This window comes from Microtus oregoni, unplaced genomic scaffold, assembly GCF_018167655.1.
Source record: "Microtus oregoni isolate MIOR12 unplaced genomic scaffold, Mior012 000012F_ref0000307, whole genome shotgun sequence".
NCBI classification, from domain to species: domain Eukaryota; kingdom Metazoa; phylum Chordata; class Mammalia; order Rodentia; family Cricetidae; genus Microtus; species Microtus oregoni.
In genome coordinates, this window is record NW_024543071.1 from 53,406,368 (window position 1) to 53,429,508 (window position 23,141).

General features: G+C 53.4%; 4 protein-coding genes across 4 annotated transcripts; 1 reads left to right on the forward strand and 3 right to left on the reverse strand.

The window, feature by feature from the left end:
- Window positions 1-4,284: 4,284 nt before the first annotated feature.
- Window positions 4,285-9,285, forward strand: Ndufv1 (NADH:ubiquinone oxidoreductase core subunit V1). The gene is made up of 10 exons (XM_041662209.1): window positions 4,285-4,450; window positions 5,469-5,551; window positions 5,625-5,795; window positions 6,796-6,979; window positions 7,252-7,441; window positions 7,953-8,165; window positions 8,324-8,490; window positions 8,664-8,745; window positions 8,876-9,021; window positions 9,126-9,285. The coding sequence occupies exons 1-10, from the start codon at window positions 4,379-4,381 to the stop codon at window positions 9,210-9,212; spliced, it is 1,395 nt and encodes a 464-aa protein (XP_041518143.1). The 5' UTR covers window positions 4,285-4,378; the 3' UTR covers window positions 9,213-9,285.
- A 521-nt stretch (window positions 9,286-9,806) lies between these two features.
- LOC121454527 (double C2-like domain-containing protein gamma) lies at window positions 9,807-13,460 on the reverse strand. The gene is made up of 11 exons (XM_041661921.1): window positions 13,447-13,460; window positions 13,023-13,328; window positions 12,796-12,875; window positions 12,655-12,726; window positions 12,389-12,498; window positions 12,179-12,308; window positions 12,011-12,064; window positions 10,512-10,669; window positions 10,338-10,419; window positions 10,123-10,219; window positions 9,807-10,049 (listed from the first exon to the last, which is right to left on the reverse strand). Exons 2-11 carry the CDS (start codon window positions 13,264-13,266, stop codon window positions 9,919-9,921), a joined length of 1,158 nt encoding a protein of 385 aa, XP_041517855.1. The 5' UTR covers window positions 13,267-13,328; window positions 13,447-13,460; the 3' UTR covers window positions 9,807-9,918.
- A 1,213-nt stretch (window positions 13,461-14,673) lies between these two features.
- Nudt8 (nudix hydrolase 8) lies at window positions 14,674-16,292 on the reverse strand. Its single transcript, XM_041661849.1, has 4 exons — window positions 15,941-16,292; window positions 15,458-15,590; window positions 15,072-15,149; window positions 14,674-14,977 (listed from the first exon to the last, which is right to left on the reverse strand). Exons 1-4 carry the CDS (start codon window positions 16,132-16,134, stop codon window positions 14,750-14,752), a joined length of 633 nt encoding a protein of 210 aa, XP_041517783.1. The 5' UTR covers window positions 16,135-16,292; the 3' UTR covers window positions 14,674-14,749.
- Window positions 16,293-17,568: 1,276 nt separating this feature from the next.
- Window positions 17,569-20,413, reverse strand: Tbx10 (T-box transcription factor 10). Its single transcript, XM_041662086.1, has 7 exons — window positions 20,222-20,413; window positions 20,049-20,150; window positions 19,564-19,735; window positions 18,851-19,006; window positions 18,552-18,619; window positions 18,253-18,347; window positions 17,569-17,858 (listed from the first exon to the last, which is right to left on the reverse strand). The coding sequence occupies exons 1-7, from the start codon at window positions 20,383-20,385 to the stop codon at window positions 17,569-17,571; spliced, it is 1,047 nt and encodes a 348-aa protein (XP_041518020.1). The 5' UTR covers window positions 20,386-20,413.
- Window positions 20,414-23,141: the final 2,728 nt, after the last annotated feature.

A 23,141-nucleotide genomic window follows, 5' to 3' on the forward strand; every position in this document is an offset into this window, starting at 1 on the left:
GGTCAGCCTAGGCAATATCAAGTCTGAGGTCAGCCGGAGGCACACGAAACCCTGTCCCAAAGCAAAAAACAAACAAAAAACTGAAATAAGAGAACAGTTAACAGATCTGTGCATATACTATGTGCTAGTTCCTATTCAAAAACTTTACGGATGAAGACATTTAATGAATGCAATTACACCTCGGGGAATAAAGAGGTCAAAGAACTGTTCAAAGCCACAGAAGAGCGGAAGATTGAAACTAACTGGCTTCATACTGCTCTCAGCTGCCTCACTCAGCGCTCCCTTGGGTCAATGGTGGTTTACTTGATGGCAAAGTGACAGAGGGAATTAACCACAGATTATGAAAGTTACAAGACCATCTCAGACGCCAGCACCAAACATCCTTCAGGAGAAAGCTGTGATGCTAAGAGATGATCAAGACCTCTCTACCAAGGGGCAGATGGAGCTCAGTTGCCAGAGGGCCCACCTAACATGAATGAAGCCCTGGGTTCAAACCCCAGGTCTGAAAAATCAGCTGTTGGGCTTGCATTTGTAAACCCAACAATCAGGAGGTAAGGACGGAAGAAAGAAAAGCCCAAAGCCTTCCTTGGTTTTGTAGTGAGTTTGAGGCCAGGCATTGACCCTGTCTCAAAAACAAAAGAGTCAGCAAGCTTCATAGTTACTGGCAGTCACAACATCAGATTCAAAAGCATTTGGCTCTTGGATGGTGGGCAAGTCTTAGTCTTTTATGTTAAATGCTAAAATTTTTGGATCATTGAATTCATGAGCTATTGTAAAGTGGGTTTTTTGGGGAGGGTGGGGTGGTTTAAGATAGGGTTTCTCTCTGTAACTCTGGCTGTCCTGGAACTCGTTTTGTAGACTAGCCTGGTCTCAAACTACCTTCCTCTGCCTCCCAAGTGCTGGGATTCAAGGCATGCGCCGCCGTCACTGCCCAGCCTTTTTTGTTGTTGTTGTTTTTGTTTTCTTTTTGAGACAGGGTCTCATGAGTCCAGCCTCAAATTTGCTATGTAGCCAAGGATGATCTTGAACTCCTGAGCCTCTCGCCTCTGTCTTCCACCTCTTGAGTACAGAGATAAAAGGTGTGTACAATCAGGGCCTGGAGAGATGGTTCAGTGGTTACGTGTACTAGCTGTTCTTCCAGAGGTCCTGAGTTCAATTCCCAGCAACCACATGGTGGCTCACCTGTAATAAGATTTGGTGCCCTCTTCTGGCCTTCAGGGACAGGCAGGCAGAACACTGTATAGGTAATAAATACACCTATATTATACTGTATAGATAATAAATACCTATATTACCTGTATAGGTAATAAATAAATCTTTAAAAATGAAAAGGTGGGGGCTGGAGAGATGGCTCAGAGGTTAAGAGCACTGACTGCTCTTCCACAGGTCCTGAGTTCAATTCCCAGCAACTACATGGTGGCTCACAACCATCTGTAATGAGATCTGGTGCCCTCTTCTGGGGTGAGGTTCACATGCAGGCAGAACACCGTATACATAATAAATAAATAAATCTTAAAAAAAAAAAAGAAAGAAAAGGTGTGTACAATCATACCTGGTTTAAAGAGTCATATAGCCCTTCCAAAATGTATATTTTGTACATTTATAACAAAAGAAGGCTTTAGGGCTGGAGAGATGGCTCAGAGATTAAGAGCACTAGCTGCTCTTCCAGAGGTCCAGAGTTCAATTCCCAGCAACCACATGGTGGCTCACAACCATCTGTAATGAGATCTGCTGCCCTCTTCTGGCCTGCAAGTGTACATGCAAGCAGAACATTGTATATGTAATAAATAAATAAATCTTAAAAAAAACAAAAGAAGGCTTTATTTTTATTTTTTGAAATATAAAATCAGTTATGCTATTAAATAAACACTTTCTGTAATGCCATTCTGAGGGTCAAAGTAAAGAGAAGTTCCTGTCACACAGGCCTTCTTCCCCCTGGGGCCAGGACAGGGTTATTCTATGTAGTTGATCTTGGTGGATGAAGAAAGCTTCCTGGAAATGGTGACATCCACAGGGTTTCTCAGGAGGAGGAATAGGAAGAAAGGGGCCAAAGAGACTAACAGATCCCTGGTGTGTGCCAGCTCTGCAGACAGGGCAATTGGAGAGAGGACATGGAGTCTTGAATGCTGGAAATAGTAACCTGGAGTTTAGTCCTGAGTCAGTGGGAGACAAACGGGCCTGGGGCTCATACATTTCCACTGGCTCCACACTTATAGAGAATGGTGGGGGGTCGTTAGGGAACGTGGAAATTTCCAGGTGGCAGGGGTGTAAGGCAAGCGTAGTGGGCGTGAAGCATGTGGGACAGCAGCTTCCCTCATGCCTCCTGGAGTGCAGACAGAAGCCAGAAACACAGGTAACGACACAGGCGGAACAGGCTGAGAAGGAGTGAGCACCCAGATGAGCTTGCTTAGGAGATGATACTACAGTGGACCTTGAAAAAGACTTTAATTTTCTAGCCTGACTTGGCCTCAGACTCATGGTAATCCTCTTGCCTTAGTCTGCCAAGAGTTGGAATTACAGATGTGGGCCTGCAAAAGGCAGGGCCTTGAGCATGGTAGGCAGCTGCTTCCAAAACAAAACAAAACAAAAAAAACCCCTGTTTTTGAAACAGGGTCTCGCTATGTATCCCTGATTGGCCTGGAATTCACTACATGCACAAGGATAGTTTTGAATGTGCAGTAATCCTCCTGCCTCTGCCTCAGACCTTCTTTACTTGAGGAGCCTGGTAAGCAAGGACACTGGCAGTTGTACCTTGCTGAGTGGACCACTTGGCATCCTAGCTACACTGTCTGTTTCTGCAATCAGGTTCATCCGTTAGACTTTGGATGTGGGGGATTAGGGAATAAATAACACATGGCAAGCACTTGATGCTGAGCCTGGCACTAGATGAACATGAGACCTGCCCTTCATGTTCTATTTCCACCACTTCCATGACCATTGTCTCTTGTCTCTTTGTGGCGTGAGAAAGAGGGGTTGGGGAATCCTCTGGCTCCATCCTGCTCCTCCTCCTCCTCCTGTCCCCAGAGGATCGGCAGAGTTAAGTCTGAGTACTGGATTAGCTGTGTGATCCCTACCTCTACTCAGGCTTTTCTTCTCTACCCAGAAGAGACCTAGACAGCCCGGCCAAGACCCATTCTTTTTTTTTTTTTTTTTTTTTTTTTTTTGATTTTTCGAGACAGGGTTTCTCCGTAGCTTTTGGTTCCTGTCCTGGAACTAGCTCTTGTAGACCAGGCTGGCCTCGAACTCACAGAGATCCGCCTGCCTCTGCCTCCCGAGTGCTGGGATTAAAGGCGTGCGCCACCACCGCCCGGCCAAGACCCATTCTTAAAAGAAAAACAAATGAAGCATTTTTGGTTTTATTCTTTAAAAGTCACACCGGAACCAGAGCAAGGTCCCAAAAGGCTGAGTAAAACAAGCATTGGTTGATCAAGTGCCCAATACTTTCTGGAACTGAAAAGGACAGAGAAAATAAGGGGAAGGAGATAGCAACACTCATGCTAATGCCCAGCGAGGCCCAGAAAAGGGTCTTGGAAAAGACAACAGTGGCTTGGACCATGCTGAAGGGATGGTGGAATCCTTAAGTGCCGATCTGGGGTTGGATTCTGAAGACAGGAGGCATCAGGCTGCAGTGTGGAGCCAGAGCACCAAGGGTAGATCCCCTGGAAAGGGAAGGGCAAGCCGTGCAGCTTCTATTGGAGCATGTGACACCCAGTGAAGGCCTGCAGACACACGGGCATCGAGAAGATCAAGGCAAAGAAACAGGGTCAGCCTTGGGTGTGTGTGTGTGTGTCACCCGGTTCTGTGGTCAATAAGCACTTCCCCGGGCAGACGGATGTCCAGAGGGAGTGTGTAGGGTGTGTGTGTCACCTGGTTCTGTGGTTAATAAGCACTTCCCCGGGCAGACGGATGTCCAGAGGGAGCGCTTAGTCCAATAGCGTTCGACTGGGTAAGCATAATTACACCAGATCAGATCGATCCGGCTCTAGCACCACTGATTCTCTCCCCAGCGTCTATCCGTGCATACAGCTGGTGTCCACCAGGAAGTGGAATACTCGGGATCCAGCAGAGGGCGACACCGGAGCCTTGTTTACTTGGGAAAGGAAATTGGTATCCAAGGAAGGAGGGGCTGGGGCAGCTGGACTACATCTCCCAGAAGGCCCAGCACGAGAGTAAATTTACGGCCCTCGTGTCTACGCCCTCTTGGTAGGTGGGGCCAATGGCAGAGCGTGAAGGCGCGGGGACGGCGCGTGAACGCGCCGCTGGTTGACAGGCGTGTGACGCACTTCCTGTGCGCCCCCACCTGTGCGTTTCTCTCGCGCCTGTCCCGCGCCGGGAGCTGTGAAGGTGACAGCGGGAGGTGACCCGCCTGGGTCCCACGATGCTAGCGGCACGGCAAGTTCTCTGCGGGTCGCTTCCCGTGCGGGTATCTGTGCGTTTCAGCAGCGGCACGGTGAGGCCCTTCCTGGTTCAGGCCTGGGGTGTCCGCGCGGCGCGCTCCTTCTCTTCGGGCTGCAGCTCAGCCTGAATAAAAACGAACGGTCCCGACCCAGGGCTCTCCGGTCCAGCTTCCTTTATTTAGCAACCTCGTCCTAGCGTGAGGGTTTGCAGGGTTTGAGGCAATCAAGGTCTGTTATTTCTTTCGCGCAGCCTTGCCGGGTATCGGGGTCATTCCCCATTTGCAAATGCAGAAAACAGCGTTGGAGAGGATGGATATCTCCTCATCCCCCGCCAGTGTTCTGCTTCCTGTAGTGACCAGGAAGCACTTTTGTGGTTTTTGTTTGCGTTATGAGCTAGGGGCTCACTTTATAGCCCAAGCTGTAGTCGAACTAGTAATGATGCTCTTATCAGCGTCCCGGGGTGCTCTTAGGACCACAGGCATCCACCACAACACCTGAGAAGTACTTTTAAGGAGGCGAGACTGGAAGTCTGCCCACTTTCTACTGTCATGACCCATTCCAGCCCATACATCTCCACTTTATCCCAGGTAGGCCCCACATCCCTTTTGTGTCCCATCCCCAGTGAACACAGTTTGCTTCCTTAGCAGGGATGTCAGACCCCTCCAGACAAATACATGCTGGACTTGAAGCAGTGTTGATGCCATAGTTGAAGCATAACATGGGCTCAGCAGGGGCCATCTGCTTTTAGCTTTATGACCGTCCCTAAGTTCCTTTTGCTCTGGGCCTCTGATTCCTCCTTTGTAAAATGGAGGAAAGGATTCCTACCTCAGGATTGTTACCTGGGTGAGTTGAGGTGAGGTGTGGAATGTTTAGCTCTGTAACTTCTAAGCAGGAAGCACTGAAAGAGGTAGCGTTGCAGCTACCTGTCACCATTAGAAGAGTCTGAAGCCTCGGCCCCCTCTGTGGCCCAGCCCCTCCTATTCTGAAGGGCCCAAGAAGCTGAAGCGTCTGCCCAACCCCTCATGGCCACAGAGCTCTGCTGGGCCGCCTCCTGACCTTCTGTCTCTCCAGACAGCACCCAAGAAAACCTCATTTGGCTCACTGAAGGATGAAGACCGGATCTTCACCAACCTGTATGGTCGCCATGACTGGAGGTGAGACAGTGCCCTTGGACTGCTGGGTCCCTTCAAAGGGCCTCTTCCTTACATCCTTTCCTACTCCTTCCAGGTTGAAAGGGGCCCAGAGTCGGGGTGACTGGTACAAGACAAAAGAGATCCTGCTGAAAGGGCCTGACTGGATCTTGGGTGAGATCAAGACATCTGGCTTACGGGGCCGTGGTGGTGCTGGCTTTCCCACTGGCCTCAAATGGAGCTTCATGAATAAGCCCTCAGATGGCAGGTTTGTGGGGAGTACCCTGAGATGTGGTTGTAGGACAGACTGGGGGCTGCTGGAGCACTGGACTCTGAGAGTGATTCTGGGGGACTTATCAGACTGTAAGCAGTTAGGCAGAACTTAAGAGCTCTCCGGATTTCCTCAGCAGGGACGCAAGAGTCTACAATCCACACAAGATTTTGATTCAGGCAGGCCTTATTAGTAATTGTTGAGCTTCGCAGAATCTGCTCCTTTCAAATCTGAAGTTTCTTTTTTCATGCCTGAGTATGATATGTGGGAATTAGAAAGATAATGCTGGTTCAACTTTTGATCTACAGCTTCAGTTGACACTTAGAGTGTAAATCATAGCAGTGAGCCATGGGCTATCCAGACAGGGTTTTCCTGTATAGCTCTGGCTATCCTGGCACCTGCTTTGTAGACCAGACTGCCTCTGACTCAAGAGTACTGGGATAGCCAGTCATTGGTGGTGCATGCCTTTAATCCCAGCACTCAGGAGGCAGAGGCAGGCGGATCTCTGAATTCGAGGCCAGCCTGGTCTACAGAGTGAGTTCCAGGACAGGCTCCAAAGCTGCAGAGAAACCCTGTCTCAAAAAAATAAACAAAAAAAGAAGAGTACCAGGATTAAAGGTGTGGGCCACCGCACTCAACCAAATTTTTATTTTCCTTTTATTTATTTATTGATTTGTTTGTTTGTTTATTTATTTATTTATTTTTTAAGTCAGCTGCTCTACCTCTTGTTGGTCTCTGGGCTGTGGTGGAGGTTGGAGAAGAGTTGTTATGACCAGGAGCTGACTCGGAAGGGAAGGCACAGGGAGAGCAAAGACTTTTCTTGTGGACATACCTGGCCAAAGATGACTGGGCTGTCATTGGAGTGAGGCAAAGAACATGAGCTGGGGCAGAGAGGATCAGCTTTTTTGAGGCTTCTCTGGGTACAGAAGGAATGGAGTTTGGTTGAGTGCTGGGTCCTGGTATGTCTGTAGCCTGACTGATGTTCAGGACCCCACAGGCCCAAGTACCTGGTGGTGAATGCTGATGAGGGGGAGCCAGGAACCTGTAAGGACCGAGAGATCATGCGCCATGACCCTCATAAGCTGGTGGAGGGCTGCCTGGTGGGAGGCCGAGCCATGGGCGCCCGGGCTGCCTACATCTACATCCGAGGGGAGTTCTACAACGAGGCCTCCAATCTGCAGGTGAGCACATGGGTATTGGCCGGCAGTGCATGCATCCCTCTCGTGCTTCCTTTCCTGGCACAGCCGTTCTTAGATGGTAGCACTAGTCTGTGGTCCAGCCTGGGCTGGGGTATCCCATTTCTGCTTACATCAGCAACAGGACATGGCTCCAGACGTCTTCCTTTGTGCTCCAAAGGTTGATTTAGGAAGTCTTTAAGGGTTCCATGGCCCCTGGATTAGAGGCTGACTCTTGGAGTGTGGTGGGGCTGGGGAACTCACACTTTGTCCCACAGGTAGCTATCCGAGAGGCCTATGAAGCAGGTCTGATTGGCAAGAATGCCTGTGGCTCTGACTATGATTTTGACGTGTTTGTGGTGCGCGGGGCTGGGGCCTACATCTGTGGAGAGGAGACAGCACTCATTGAGTCCATTGAGGGCAAGCAGGGAAAGCCACGCCTGAAGCCACCCTTCCCAGCAGACGTGGGTAAGACCTTGTGAGATCCTGGATCTGACCAGGGGCCCCCTGGGTGGTTCTTACGATATTTCTCTGTGCCCTTTGGAGGGGAGGATGGATTGATAGAAGGTATCAGTAACACAGGCTCCACCAGTGCCACCATCAGACACCCATGTCCTCTGCTAGCTGAGGACTGCGTCCCACAGTACCTGCTGTAGGAGCTAGGAGTGTGGTGGTGAGCAGATGAGCTCCCCTGGACTGGAGAGCAGTGTGGGCAAGAGTGCTGAGTAGATAAGAGTAGGAACTGCCACAAGACCAGGGCAGGAAACATCCCACTGCAAGAAACATGTTCCCAGCCAGGCAGTGGTGGCACGCGCAGAGGCAGGTGGGGATCTCTGAGTTCAAGGCCAACCTGGTCTACAGAGCAAGTTCCAGGACAGCTGAGGCTGCACGAAGAAACCCTGTCTTGGAAAAAAAAAAAAAAAATTGTTCCCTTTCCTGGGAAGCCACCAGTCACCGATCTCTTTTTATTTTCTTGAAGGGGTATTTGGATGCCCCACAACTGTGGCCAATGTGGAGACAGTGGCTGTGTCCCCCACCATCTGCCGTCGTGGGGGCACCTGGTTTGCTGGCTTTGGCCGAGAACGCAACTCAGGTACCAAACTGTTCAACATCTCTGGCCATGTCAACCACCCCTGCACTGTGGAGGAGGAGATGTCTGTGCCACTGAAGGAGCTGATTGAGAAGCATGCTGGTAAGCCTGAGGACCAGCCAGGAGGGGCAAGGTGCTAGGAGGTGGCACAGGGGGAAATTCAGGGGCGGGACTGGGTTCAGGGCTGACATTAGTCCTGTCTTAAGCCTAGGCGGGTGTGCCAGGCTTACCCATGGTAATTCTTTTGGGTATTGCCACAGGTGGTGTCACCGGCGGCTGGGACAACCTCCTTGCTGTGATTCCTGGTGGCTCATCCACTCCACTGATCCCCAAATCTGTGTGTGAGACAGTGCTTATGGACTTTGATGCACTGGTGCAGGCACAGACAGGCCTGGGCACAGCTGCGGTGATTGTCATGGATCGCTCGGTAATAGCCCCATGCCCCACAATCCTCCTGCCAGCCTGGGCATTACTCCCTACCCTACCAATCCTTACAGCCTGAGATCCCAGTACAGTGGGAGAGTGGGCCAGAACACTGGAACCCAGGCTAAGGGTTTTGTGGGAGGCTAAGGTGTCTGCGCGTTGCTTCTTGTCTCCTAGACAGACATTGTGAAAGCCATTGCTCGTCTCATTGAGTTCTACAAGCATGAGAGCTGTGGCCAGTGTACCCCCTGCCGTGAGGGTGAGCTTCCCAGAAAGGCTGGGGTTTGGTTGCTGGGCTGTTCTTAATCTGCCATGAGGCCTGCACCCCTTGAGTGTTGTCCCCCTCCCTAGTGGGAGAGCCTCAGGCCCCTCTTGCTGCTCTGTTGCAGGTGTTGACTGGATGAACAAAGTGATGGCCCGCTTTGTGAAGGGGGATGCCCGGCCAGCTGAGATTGACTCCCTCTGGGAGATCAGCAAGCAGATAGAGGGCCACACCATTTGTGCTCTGGGTGATGGGGCCGCATGGCCAGTACAGGTACACACTGCCCTGCTGTGCCATACTGTGGTGGGTGGCATTAGAGTCCAGAGCTTTGGGAATTTTGAATTCTGGTTCATACAGTGCCTCCCTCTCCTTTCCAGGGTCTGATCCGACACTTCCGGCCAGAGCTGGAGGAGCGAATGCACCGGTTTGCTCTGCAGCACCCGGCCCGGCAGGCAGCCTCCTGAGCTGTACCCTGGCCTCCGAATTTCACATCCCTCTGGGAAGCTGGACAATAAACAAGTGCTGCCTGCTCTCCGATCACAGCTTGTCTGTGCTTGTGCTTTTCACCCCTCCACCCCCATCCACTTGGGGCGTTTGCTCCCTCACTGGGCAAGAGAAGCAGGATGGGACAGGGAGGTGAAGGCTGGGCTTGACACTAGGGGATCCATCCCAGGCCTGAGGGCATGCTGGGTGAGCATGCTGCCGCTGAGCTGTGTGCCCAGTCGTGAACCTGGCCCATTGCAGCCTCTAAGGCAGTGCTTCTCATCCTGTGGGTCATGGCCCTCTTGGGGGTCACACATTAGAAATTTCCATTATGACTCATAACAGTAGCAAAGTTACAGTTAGAAGCTGGGGGTTATGAGAACATAAGGAACTATGTTGAAGGGTTGCATTGTTAGGAAGGTTGAGAACCACTGCTCTAAATGCTAAGAGACAGGAGGGTATGGGCCTGGTCTGCCCTGTGAAGCAGGCAGAGAAGAGGCAGGTGTTCCTAGAGCAAGGCCAGGCACCTGGCTAGCAGAAGCAGATGTTTATTTTGCATTGTGTTTGGAGGTAGGGTGACTGAAAGGAGACAGGAATGGGCACAGCAGGTAGGGCCAACCTACAGCTCTTTCTAGCTGCAGCAACATCTTGGCCCCTGAACAGGCTGCAAGCAGGGTTCTGTGCTGGCTAGTCGCCAAGTTGTGGGGGCACACTGTCCAGCAGGTGCCACAGTTCCAGCCGGCGGTCACTGCGGCTCAGACACTCACGCCAGTGGCGAAGGTGTTCCCCACTGGCTCTGTTACTCAGCTGTACCCCACCTGCCGAGGGAGGGGTCAGTAGCCAGCAGAGGCTCGTGAGACACCCCCCTCAGCACCCTGTGTTGCTGCTCACCAATGAAGTCATCAGCTGTGCCCAGGTCGTAGTCCCACACCGACACCAGCAGTGTCTTCTGGGCCAACTCCTCCCTATGACCTGCGTAAAAGAATTCCTGTAGGGAAAGGGACAGGAAAGAGGTGAGTTCTTTGCCGCTTTAGAAACGGGCTCAAGCAGGGCCTGGTTTGCTAAACCATGACCACACTTACTGGGTTCTCCCAGCTGTGACCCACCTCATTGAACTCAGGGTTCAGGGTCTTTCTTCGAACACTGGTCTTGTATTTGGATCTCTTCCCAGAACCTGGATGCAGAAAACTAGAAGGAGAGATGGGCTTGTCAGGTGTGCCCCTGCAGAACCAAAGGTTTTCTCTCTCATTCTCCATGCCCACCTGTCTGTTTCTACTCACAGGCGGACAAAGGGGTCCGAGTAGCCATTGGCATCCATGGGGGCCAGGTGGGCACAGCGCAGCACGCCCACCAGCAAGCCACCACGCTGGGAGCTGTAGCATAGGGACAGGAGGATGCGTCCACGTTCTTCCCCAGACACTTCTGCCTCCATCTCCTCCTGGAGATGCAAGCTAAGTCAGACCCTGTCCTGTCTGAAGCCTGCCACCTGTCTCAAGCGGCCGGGCCCCACTGTGAGAGCACAGATGGCTATAGAAAAACCAGGCCATCAACTTTATTTCCTTAAACAGCCATTTCCCCCGTTCCCAGAAGAGACCTTACAGTGGCACTCAGAGATCTGTATCCTCCAAAGCCCAAGAAAGGCAGGGGCTTGCTGCTCACCTCTCTGTCAGTAGGAGAACTGATGATTGTCACAGCCATGCATGTGACGTGTCAAAACCAGGAGCTTTCTAAGTGGCTTGTTCCCTTGCAATGGAAATAGCTCTGGGAGACTGTCACCAGAGAGAGAGACAGGTCTCTTACCTCTTAAGCCCACCTCCACAACCACTGCCTGGCTGACCATGTTATGAATATCCTTTGCCACATTCTTTTTTTTTTTTTTTTTTTTTTTGGTTTTTCGAGACAGGGTTTCTCTGTGGTTTTGGAGCCTGTCCTGGAACTAGCTCTTGTAGACCAGGCTGGTCTCGAACTCACAGAGATCCGCCTGTCTCTGCCTCCCGAGTGCTGGGATTAAAGGCATGCGCCACCACCGCCCGGCTTTTGCCACATTCTTTAGACATTGGAGCCCCCAGCTAGGATGACGGCCTGGGTAATCAAGCCTTCTTTCCCATCTTTGGGGTAGAATTGATGGCAGAGATCTAGACTTTTGTCATTGGCAGTGCTTGGTAATGCAGGAGTGTATGGCCTCCGCTTCCGTGTGCCAGGGCACAACTGCACATGGGCTCTGGGATCGGCAGACTGTTTGGGGGTTCTTACTGATGACCACTGTGTGGGACTCAAAGGCTTGGGGTTAGCTAATCAGCCGCTGCAGAAGCTAGGCCTCCTCTAGTGGGCAGGGCACCTACTCTGTTGATGGGAGCAGCTGGAAGGCCTGCCTCCAGCCTTGTAGATGCCCTTCCTACCGGGCTGTGGGGTTACCGTCACTGCCTCCTGACAGGAACACCCAGAGGTATCCCCAGAGCGGACACTAGTGGTAGACGAGCTTGTTCCACCCTAGCCAGTCCTCCCACCTCTGGTCACAAATACCAACTTTCAGGCTCTGCCTCTAGATTGCTGGTTCTCTGCCTGCCTGTCTTCTGAGAACTCTGCAGGTCCTTCCTAGGGTTCCTCATCTCCAGGCTACCCTAGCAAAAGAGTCATTGTCACCCTGCCTAGCCAGTTCTTGAGGACTCAGAGAACTTATGAGAGAGATGGACTCAAATTCCTCCAAACCTCTGATCCCAGCCTGGGCCGCCTGGGCCTGTCTGTCTCCATACCTGCTCGGTCAAGTTCTCCTACCTACCTCTTCATACAGAGACATCCCACGGGCTGTGTCCAGACTCTTGGGCCTCTTGGTCTGAAAAAGCAAAACCCTTGGTCAGTTCAGGAGATATTGTCCAGGTCCCTTACCCCATTTTCATTACATGGAATTTGGCTCTGTGGGCCCAACCTGAGCCCCAACTCCACTCACCAGCCTCCGCTTCTCCAGACAAATGTCAAAGCTCCTGGCTTGGTTTGGCACTAGCTTCCTCAGGGGCACTCGTAGCTCCCCTAAGGGGGATGCACGTCGCCGCAGTCGTGAGTCTTCACACACACATAACCTAGTGGCCAACCAGGTCACTCCTGGTCATACGAGCCCCACCCCCTGCCTCCCTACCGGTGGCCTGATCTGGGTCCTCACCTCAGGGTCTTCCGTCCGGCATCCTGGTAAGTAAAGCCATGATAGGTGAGTGTCTCTTCCCAGACAGGTCCCCTGGTGCCTCGAACAGTGCGTGTCCGAAGCTGGCTGGCCTGGAGCCAGGCAGGGAGGTCAGGCATCCTCCTGGCCTCCTGCCTTGACTCTTGAATCCTTGCAACTGAGACTTAGTTCTTGGAGTAGTGGTGAAGCAGGATCCATGGGTACCTAAGCTGGCCCTGCCATCTAAGGGGCCTAGATCTTACCCTTACCTTAATGGCCCCCGGCAGCAAGTTGGCTTTGACATAGGTGTCCACAGAGCCCGAGGCTGGTGGCTTGAGGCCCTGGAAACAGAAAATGAATGTAGAGGCCTGTGGCTTGTCCCATCCCAGAACCGCTGCCTTCATCCTCACCTTGGCACGATGGGCTGTGCAGTGCAGGGTGCTGTTGTCCGCATCAAAGAGAAGTGTGAACTCCAGGGTACCCAGGGCAGCTAAGGTGGCAAGTGGCAGGCATGGTCACCCCAATTCTGCACCCACCTATCCCACATGGCACAGTGCCACTTGCCTGGCCTTTGCCATGGTGCTAGAACACCCCATCCGGTCCTAGGGAGCACCCCCTCATTGTTTCCCCTACTCACTGCTGTCATCCGAGTCTCCTTCTGGCTCTGGGTTGGGTTGCAGCTGGGATGCAGAGTGGATGGCCGGGGCCAGCATAGCCTGCGAGCCTGGTGCACGCAGCACCGGCTCCAGGAAGGGGTAGAAGTGTGGGAAGTAGTCAGAAATGAGGCGGATGGGCTGTATGGGGCCGGGACTCACGTCAATGGCCATGTGTTCCTGCATGTTCACCCGCTGCCGCCCACCAGCTGGCCCTGCACACGCCATGGTGGCTCAGACATAGAGACTCAAGAGAAAGCTCTCACCTACCAGAGACACTGGGCACACACCTAGCCACCAAGATGGAATAAAGAAACATCAGCAAGGTTGCCCTAGGACAGACTGAAGGGAAGGGTTAGGAGCTCTACCTGGAGGTCAAGGCTGGAGTCAGCCCTTTGGGGGCCTTACCTCTGACAGCTGCGTCTCTGCTCTGCTGCTGCTGGCTCTGGTGTATGCTTAGGGCAACAGAACCCAAGACTAAAGTGACCCATCTGAGCAAGTGTGTGACTGAGCAGGGGAGGGGATCAGGTGCCCACACTGCCCAAGGGCCCTTCCCTAGCGCTGGCTGCCCAGCCGTCTCCTGCTATGCCCCTCCATTCACACTCTGTCAGATGGAGCTATTTTTGCCACCGTCATGTGTTCCTGCTGCTGGGTAAGAAGGCTGCAGGGCTAGAGGTGACAAAGGGGGTGCTGGGGGTAGGCGGGAGAGGAAATAGGTGAGAAGGGGGACAAAGGAGGTGAAGAGAAGGGACCGCTGAAGTGTGCAGAAATGGGGAGGCTTCTGTGGAAGAAGTGGGTACTGCAGCTGGGAAGGCCCTGCATTCTGGTTCCCTTGAGGAAACCAGCTGAAGATCACGCCACATTTCAGCCCTGTCCCCTGGCTGGGATACAGTCAAATCAGTCATGCCCCTTTGTCTCCCTACCATGTCTGCCCCTTGACCTTACGGTGGCCCTCTGTGTGGACTGGCCTATCACTTCATCTCCACAATCTCTTCTCTTCCACCGCCCAGGCGGTACCTTCTACTTAGACCGGCCTCCACCCTGGCAATTGGTCACTTCTGTCCTGGCAATTGGTCACTTCTTTGAGGTGTTCCTGGCAGGGGAATCTCACTGACAGTAGCTCCAGCATCCCTTCCCCTTCTGCTACCCAACAATTTATTGGTTTCTGGGACAAAGTCTCAATATGTAACCCAAGTGCAAGGGGACCTTGAATTCTCCATCTGCCAGTTTCTGCCTCCACTGTGCAGGCATTACAAGGGTAAACCACATACTTTTCTTCTTCCATGTTTTAAACATGTATTCTGTGTATCTCTATCCATACACATACGTGAGCATGTATGTGGAGGTCAGAGGACAACTCGCAAGAGTTGGTTCTCTACTTCCACCACGTGGGTCCCCAAGTTAGACAATGGTTGTCGGGCTTTGTGGTAGGTGCCTTTACCCACCCAGCCATCTCACCAGCCCCATCTTGGTTTTTTTGAAACAGGGTCTTTTATTTGGTCTGGTTCTCACCAAGTAGCCTATCCGGGCTGGCCAGCAGCCCCAAGAGATCCACCTAACTGTTCCCCAATGCTGGAATTCCAAGGGTGTGCCACCATGCCCTGCTTTTTCATCCTGCACACAGAGATGCTGAGAGAGAGTTGTCAAAGACTTTTAATCAGCTCTGGAGTAGCCTGGTCAAACGAAGGCAGAGGCACTTAAAGGCCAGGCCTCAACTCCTAGGCAGCTCAGGGACAACTAGGTAGGGCTGGTAGATGTCAGGGGCCAGCAACTTTAGGGTGAACTCAGTGATGATAGCTGTGAGGCCCCAGACACGGTGTGGTCCATTCAAGAAGACAGGCATTGTGTAGCGGAAGTGGCCGCCCTGGCAGAAGTGGGTATACCCCTGGTTCTGTGTCTGCAGCAAGTGGGCCAGAGACAGCTCAAACACTTCATCCACCTGTGGGCAGGAGACAAGGAGAGGGTGGACAGAGGACTGACTGCCTCTGAATCCCCCGGTAGGACATCCCAACTCCCCAGTACCCCCCATTCACCTCCTCAGGGTTGGGCCTGAGGCTCTGCAGATCCAATGGGCCCACGTTGGCAAGCACGGGGACTACAGTTGCCTTTGCCTGGGGTAGGAGGAGGGTGAGCAGTCAGGAGAAGCAAACCTCAGAGGCAGACCTGCTCTGCCATTCAGAGGCCTTGGGTAGTCATGGCCCAGACCTCCAGTCCTTTTCCTTGGCTTCTAGCAATGCTGCCTGATTACAAGTTCGAAGAGTTTTAACCCTCTGCCCTCACCGGTACTACCCTGAAATCACCCACTTGCCATTCAAGCCCAGAGCAACGCAGCCTACCCTGCACGCCTTCCTTGGACCCTGAGCAGGGCAGGCTCACCCTTCACTTGGGGTACACAGCGTGACAGGATGAGGTGGCTCACCGGGTCATACACAGGCTGCAAGACACCCCACACATGCTCCTTGGGCACTTTTAGACCCAGCTCCTCTTGAGTCTCCCGAAGGGCCGTATGTATTACATCTTGGTCGTCGGGGTCACACTTACCACCTGGGAAACTGAATGAGTAAAGGGAGTCTTGGGACCACAGGCCTTCAGGGGACAGTTTACCTCCCTATATCATTAGAGTTAGGGGGTGAGGGGAGGCACTGGAGATACAGGTTAGGGCATGAGGTCGGCAGCAGGGCAAGACTATCCTGCTGCTCCGACACCCCAAGTCTGCCTGTTGTGTCCCTGCGATACAGACTTTGACCCTGCAGTGTTCTCAATTCTGCTGAGGGCGAAGCCAAAGAAGGGGAACCCCGGACAGGCTCCCTCCAGTTCCCGGCAAGGAGCAGAGTCCAGTTTTTGAAGGGAAAAATTCAGCGGGCTGTACGGGCCGCAGGAGGTGCGCCCGCGGCCGGTGTACCTGACTTGCCCCTTGTGCCTCCCGCGCAGGCGGCTGGAGCGCAGCGTGTAGAGGAGCGCTGGGACACCGCGCACCAGGCACAGCGGCACGAGCACTGCGGCCGCCGCAGGCCGCGAGCGTAGCCGGGCAGTGGTCCCAGCTAGCAGCTGCCGGCAGCGCTGCTCGCCCTCGGCAGACAGGCAATCAGGCAGCATGTCTCAGATGACCGGGACATGGAGGGCGCCGGCCGGCGCGGAGCCGGGAACCAAGCGGGACCCGGAAGGGGGCGTTGCTGGGGACTGAGGGGCGGAGACTCATGGCCGGTCGGAAGCGTGTGTGCCTGCTGGGGCGGCGCCTCGGGTGGGGTCGGGAATCGGATCGGTCGGGGACGGCCGGTCCGGGACTGCCGGAACGGAACAAGGCTTCAGAGGCCGCCGGGACGGGGCCTGCTCCAGAGGGCTTCGGAGGCGGACGGGGCAGTGCCAGCTGGGGCGGGGCCTCGGAGGCCTTCGGGGGCGGGGCATACAGGGGCGAGAAGGCAGGATCAGCTGTTATTGGGCAGCAGAGGTGATTGGGGTGGGGCATCTGAGGAGGGGCTTGCTAGATGAGGGTAGAACCGGTTTTGTGTACCGGGACCAGAGCGCCACCTTAGGGAAAGACCTGGCCTAGAGCCCGTGGAGGCGTGTCCGGTAAAGTGGTCCCCCTGACTTGAGTTTCTTTCCGGGGGCGTGACTTCCCTATCAGTGCAGCCGGGTTGTTTTGGTCTTTGTGTTTCCGGAACGCTTGGGTAACCTGAATTGACTTCAGATTCGGGAGTTGAGATGTCTGGCTGGTGAAGATCTGCTGGGCTCCTTGTCTCTCGCTCCTGCAGGTGTCGGTGCTTTCCAGAAGGTCTCACAGGAAGAGCTCCGGGTTAAGCAAAGTCGGAGTCTTCCGGTTCCCCGGGGCGCCCACCCCAAGAGAATGAAGGATACGCGCCTCCCCCAGCCTTATCCCACCAGTGTCTGTCTAGCAGGAATCCAGCCCCTGTCCACCTGAACTTTACTCTCCGGCCTTGATTGGCTCTCCAGTCTACACGCGTCCCTACCCTGGCCTGTGTGATCCCTACCAGTCATATTAAGCACCCCTCTATGGCTCCTAGCCTTCAGGACCAGCCTTGGGGCACAGCTTTTAAATGGAGTAACAGGTGTCGGATGTACTTGGCTGTGTGATTGTGAGCAGAAGCCTCTCCGAGCCGGTTACGTCCTTATATGGGTGCACAAAGTAGGGGACACACCAGGTTAAGTGCAGCCTTGCTGGCCTCATTAATGTTACCATCACCCTGTGCACCTGGGTCCAGCTTTTGGATACCTACAAAGGTGATGGGACCGTCTTGTCTGGGAGTTCCTGTGGACAGAGTGCTCTGACTCCCGGTGTCAAGCAGTTTAATGTGGGGGAAGGACAATTGAAACAGGATTTAGAGAAGTCGTCTTCGAGGCAGGGGTCAGGATTCAGGGCTTCTGAGTAGGAGTCCTGATTCCAAGATTGGAGGCCCAGACTGACTTTGAGGCAGGAACCACTGCCATCAGGGCTTCCTTAGAAGATGTCTTACAAGAGGAGGATGGGAGAGGTGGGGCACAGGGTAAAAGTGCTTCCAAAGCACTTGGCCATCACTGGGAGTGTTGGCTAGGTTCCAAGCACAAGGCAGAGGAGGATAGGAGCCCCAGCTTGCCTGGGAGGGTTGGGTCTTCCTGATCTCCATCAGGGCCGATGTTGGGGAGAGGGTACGGTGCCAGCCGAGCCCTTGGGATTCCAATGTGGCCAGGGGCTCCAGGGTACAGGTCCTGGTAAGGGAAAGGCCTGTAGGTGGCAGGGGCCAGCAGGACCTCTGGGGCGGGCAGCAGCTGATGGTGCGGCTGGGTAGGGGTCCTGGAGTCGAAAGCTGAAGCTTTACTGGCTTCTGAGGGAGGAAATGGTTTAAGTGGCTCACAGATTTCCCCTTGTAAGCCCAGTCCTAATACTGAGACCTGTCCTGTCTGCCTTGTCCCTGGTCACCCATCTTGACCTGCTTCAGTATTTCTTCTTGTTCTCGTCTCTGCTTGGACTTTCTTCCTTAGCTTCTCCTCTATCCAAAAACCCTCTCCCAGTCCCAAGATGGGCTTCCATCTCCGATGCCCAGCTTGGGATCCACCTCCTCCAGGAAGCCCACCAGGCATCCCTCCTGTGCTCTATACCTTGTCCCTGCCCTGGACCTTTCTGCCTAGGTGGGGGTGAGGGTGGGCTATTGCTGATCACGATGAAGCCCCTTCCTGGAGACCTGTGTGCCTGGCATCGTGTTTGGGCTGGGTCCTCACCTTTCTCTCGTTCTGCCGAACCCTTAAGGAGGCAGGGACCAAAGTTGTTACGACTCCGGGCTGTGATGCTGAGCAGTGGCCTTGGGGACACAGGCCTGAAGATAGGACAAGCAGGAATGGGGTAGGAGGTCAAGGGGAGCCCCACCCCAGATATTATGGTCAGAGTCAGATAGGGATCCCATGGCAAACCAGAAGACATAACAGTGAAACAGGTCAGGAGTGAAGGCCTTAGGAGCTGCCTGGGTGGAGCCTGGGGCCAGGGCTGGGCTTAGAGCAAGAAGACCTGTGTGAGACAGTACCATGAGTCCAGGTCGCTCTCTCTGAAGCCTTTGGCAAAGGGATTGCTCGCAATTTTCAGCTGTGTGATCTACAGAGAGAAAGTTTAGTTACCGGCTGGCCTCCAGCCATTTGGGCCCCGAAGAGCCCACACTTCGGCATTTTGTCCCTTGGGAACTCCCAGTCATCCACCCAGACCCCCTTGGCCCAGGACCTCCAGAGCCACCATGCAGGCAGATGCCCAGTGGGCAGGAGGAATCTCCAGCCTCAGTCTCCACCCCTCAGAGGAGGGCTGGTCCGCATGAGCTCTGGTGTGACCCACCCTGTGGTTCTGATAGGCTGTCACTGCTGTGAACTGGGTCTCTGTGAAGACAAAGGATTTGAAGTTTTCCTGGGCGTAGCGGGCACTGTCCTTGCGTGGGTCAACGAAGACCACGTGGAAACGGGGCTGGTAACGGTGCATGGAGTTGAGAATGATCTGTAGGAGGCGGGAGCCGAGTGCAGGGCCAGAGCTAGTACACCGCCCTCCCTGGGCCCACCCATTCTTTGCCTTCAAACTACCTCTCCAACCTGCCATCGTGCTACCCAGCCCTGCTCATCTTTCAGCTGCATGCTGACTGGCCTCCCTGCCTCCCCATCCTGTCCTGCCCCATCTCCACACAGAAGCTGGGCAAGACACATGAACTCTCTTTAAATCCTCTATAGCTCCCATCCACAGAGAGGAGAAGCCAGGGTTCTCACTCGGCACTTGGCCCCGTGTGACAGCCACTTCCCTTAGCGTCTTTTCACTTCAGCCCCACTGGGAGTCTCCTGACTCACTCCATATTGTCTGGCCTCAGGACCTGTGCTCAGGCTGTCTCCTAGGCTTCAAACAGCTTCCTTTCGCACCTTCCCTTCCTCCCTCTTTTCCTTCAGATACTCGTTCAAATACCACATCAGCCCTGCTAGCTCCAGGCTCCCCCCAATCCGAGTGCCACCCTGCCACAGCTGCCACAGTCCCCCCCCCCCCAGATGGCTTAGTGGCTTGCGCCTCACATGGCCGTTGTCGTCCATCAGGTTGTTGGTCAGCTTGAGTTTGTCAAAGGACACGATCTGACGCATCCACTGGGCGCCCTTGGCTGGTGAGTCAGGGTGGAAGTGCACTCTGCCAGGTGTGGCAGGATCGGCCTTGCCTGCCACCAGCCAGGCAGAGCTGTGGAAGGCATACCTGGGGGAGCAGATTGAGAGGTCAGGGGCTGTCCCTATCCTAGTCGGTGCCAAGTCTGACCAAGACAATGGTGAAGAGGATGATCCTGACCCCGCATGCTCAGTCTGCCTGGTGAGTATCCTCCATTTTTAATTAATTCTGTATGTGTGTGCATTCCTGTGGCTGCCTCAGGCTAGCCCACGCCCTCTGTGCTAGACTAGCCCACTCCCTCTGTGGTAGGCTTCCTTCTGCCTAAAGGCTGTTGCTCTGGGCTAGGTTTCCCTGGCAGGAACTCAGAAGGGCTCCACATCACCCAGTCCCCAGGGGCCCAGACCTGTATCTTTTGTCATCCAGAGGGATGAAGTCCATGAGCAGGGCATAGTCAGCCAAGGTGTCCATGCCCAAGATCTTCACCTGGAAGGTAGGGAACATCCTCCTGCGGGAGGGAGGTGCTCAGCCTCGCTGTGGCCCCACCCCCTGCCCAGCCCCCACTGGCCACGCCCATACCGTCCAGCTTTGGTGACAATCATTTCGGTGCCCAGCTGGTTGAATTCTTCCCACAGGGGCTTCATCTCCAGCTGGACCATCACACTGGACACTCGTGGGTTCTTGGGGCCCTGCCCCGTGGCCTCTACCATGGCTTGGGCTTCCGAACCTGATGGGTATGACATCCCCAGCCGGGGCTCTGGGGGAGCAAGTACCCCGAGGCCAGCAGACAGGAAGACTGTGGAGAGAGGATGAATCTGTGAGTCCTGCCCTTGGCAGCTCACTGTCCATCCAGCCTCATCCTTCAGGGAGTGGCCACTGCCTCTTCCTCTGGGAGGTCTCCTGCCTGCCAGGCTTCTGTTCCCAGTGCTGTCAGAAAGCATCACCCCATAAGCGTTCAGTTACAGTGAACTTTGTTTGTTTGTTTGCCCCCCCCCCACCCCCAGACTTTAGCCCAGGCTGGTGTCAAACTCCAAAGATGTCCTTGAACTTTGGAACCTCTTGCCTCCACTTCCCAGGGCCGGGGGTTACGAGCCTGTGTCACCATGACTCTCTGGATGGGACTGTTGAAGCATGGTAGTATTCGGTAGCCAAGGCTAGCCATAAGCTAGAGGGAATCCTCCTGCCTCAGCCTTTCAAGTCCCAGGATTACAGTCACTGTTTCTAATTTAAAGCCTTTCCCTCAGCGAGATCCTAGAGGGCAGAGACGACAGCTACATGGCCTTGGACAGGTTGCCCGACCTCTGGATCCCCAGTTTCCATGTCTCCTAGGGCAGACACACACATTGGTGTGGGGAGCGGAGTGACAGTGGAGGCTCTTCATAGGTGACATGCGCACAGACGGCGGGAAAGGGAGCAAGTGTGCCACAGGAGCACAAAGCTCCGTGGAGCCCCCACCCCCCAGTGCTGTTTACGGGAAGGGGGCTGAAGGCGGATCCAGTTCATCCAAATTACCTAAACTATCTTCCTTAGACTTTCCTATGCCCTGGCGAAACCTTTTAAATTGTAGCTAGGGTATACCTAAGGCAAACTTTACCAAGTCAGCCGTGTCTAATCATACAGCTCACGGCATCAGGACTGAAAACAATACACGTGGGTGGTGAGGTGGCTGCGAGTGAAGGAGCTAACACGCCCGAGCAGCCGAGTTCAGTTCCCAGGACTCGTGTGGTAAAGAGGAAACTGACTTGCTTCTCCTCCGACTTCCACTAGTGCTCACTGCTAGTTCGCTGTCTGTTGACGTCATAGACAGGGAGGAAGGGTTTATGTGGTTTAGAGCTCTCATTCCATCACTGAGGGAAACCAGGGCAGGAACTCAAGCAGGAGCTTGGCGGTAGGAACTGAAGCCATGGAAGAATTGCTCACTGGCTTTCTCCTTGTGGCATGTTCAACTTTGTTTGTTTGTTTGTTTGTTGTTATTTGTCTCTGTGTACCCCTGGCTGTCTGAGAACTTGCTCTGTACACCAGGCTGACCTTGAGCTCAGAGATTCACCTGCCTCTCTGCTGGGACTGAAGGTGTGCGCCACCACCCTCTGGCTCAGCTTGTTTAACCGCCTGCCTGAGGAGGCACTACGCCAGTGGGCTGCATCCTCCACATTAATCTTTGCCCTATAGACAAGCCCACAGGCCAGTTTGATGCAAGCAATTCCTCGGGTGAATTCCCTCTACCAAAATGACCCCAGTTTGTGTGAAGTTGACAACTAGCAGGCACACTTACAAAATAAATATTAACATAAAATACTGACACTAGACCGGGAACACAGCTCAGTTGGTAGATTGCTTTTCTGGTGTCCACAGAATGCTAGGTTTGATCCCCAGCACCATGTTAAAAACACTGCAACATGGTCGTACATGCCTGTAATGCTAGGACTTGAAGGTAGAGGCAGGAGGATCGGAAGTTCAAGGCTCATCTTAGTTATGTAATGAGTTTGAGGCCAGCCTGGGCTATATGAAACCCTGTCTCGAAACAAAACAAACAAAGAAAAGAAAAGGGAAGAAGAAATAAAAATAACAAGCAAATAAAATAGGACTCCGATTCAAAAACCACAAATAAAGAAATCAGTAGCACTGTTCTCAGTGAGATCCAGGTCCAGCCGTCAAGATGGCTGCTAGGACAAGAAAAGAAGGCAGAACTTAACCAGTGTGGGTGGAATTATGGAGAAACTGGAATCCTAAGGTGGGTGGGATTTTAAAATGGTGTAGCCTTTGAGGAAATCAAAAGCTTCTTACAAAACTAAACATGGAATCACCAAAGGAACCTACATAAAGATGTCAGCACACCCGCCTGGGGACGGCACTGCTTACAAGAGCCAAAAGGCAGAAGCAATCGAGTGTCCACTGACAGATGAGCAGATAAACAAAATGTAGCTCACGATTACAATAATAATTATAGTAATTAGCCCTCTAAGGAAAGGACTTTCTGAGACTGTGTGTGAACATTCTCTCAGTGAGATAAACCAGAAGCACTGGATCAAACTGTATAAATTCTGTTTACAGAAGGTAAAAAGTTACAGAAACACAGAGAGTTCAGTGGGGATGCCAGGGCCCAGGAGAAGGAGTGTTCCGTGGGGGTGAGAGTTTCATCTTTCTAAGACACTGAAAGCAGACTGAGGGGCACACAGCCAAGGGTATCCTAATGCCCGACGCTGTAAGCTTAACCATGGTTAACACGGTTAAGTTTTACATGCTATACCCTTGCTGTAGTTTAAAGGTTTTGTTGGGGATATACCTCGGCAGTTGAGCCCTTGCCTAGCATGTACTTGTTTTCAATGCCCAGCTCTGGATTTTAAAGAAGGTTATTTTGAGCCAGGTGTGGTGGTGCACACCTGTACACCCAGTGCCTGGAAGCTGAAGTTACCCTAAGCTACATACTGAATTTAAGGTCAGCCTCAGCTACATGATACCCCTGCTCAATGCGGAAACAGAAATCGGTGAAGAACAACAT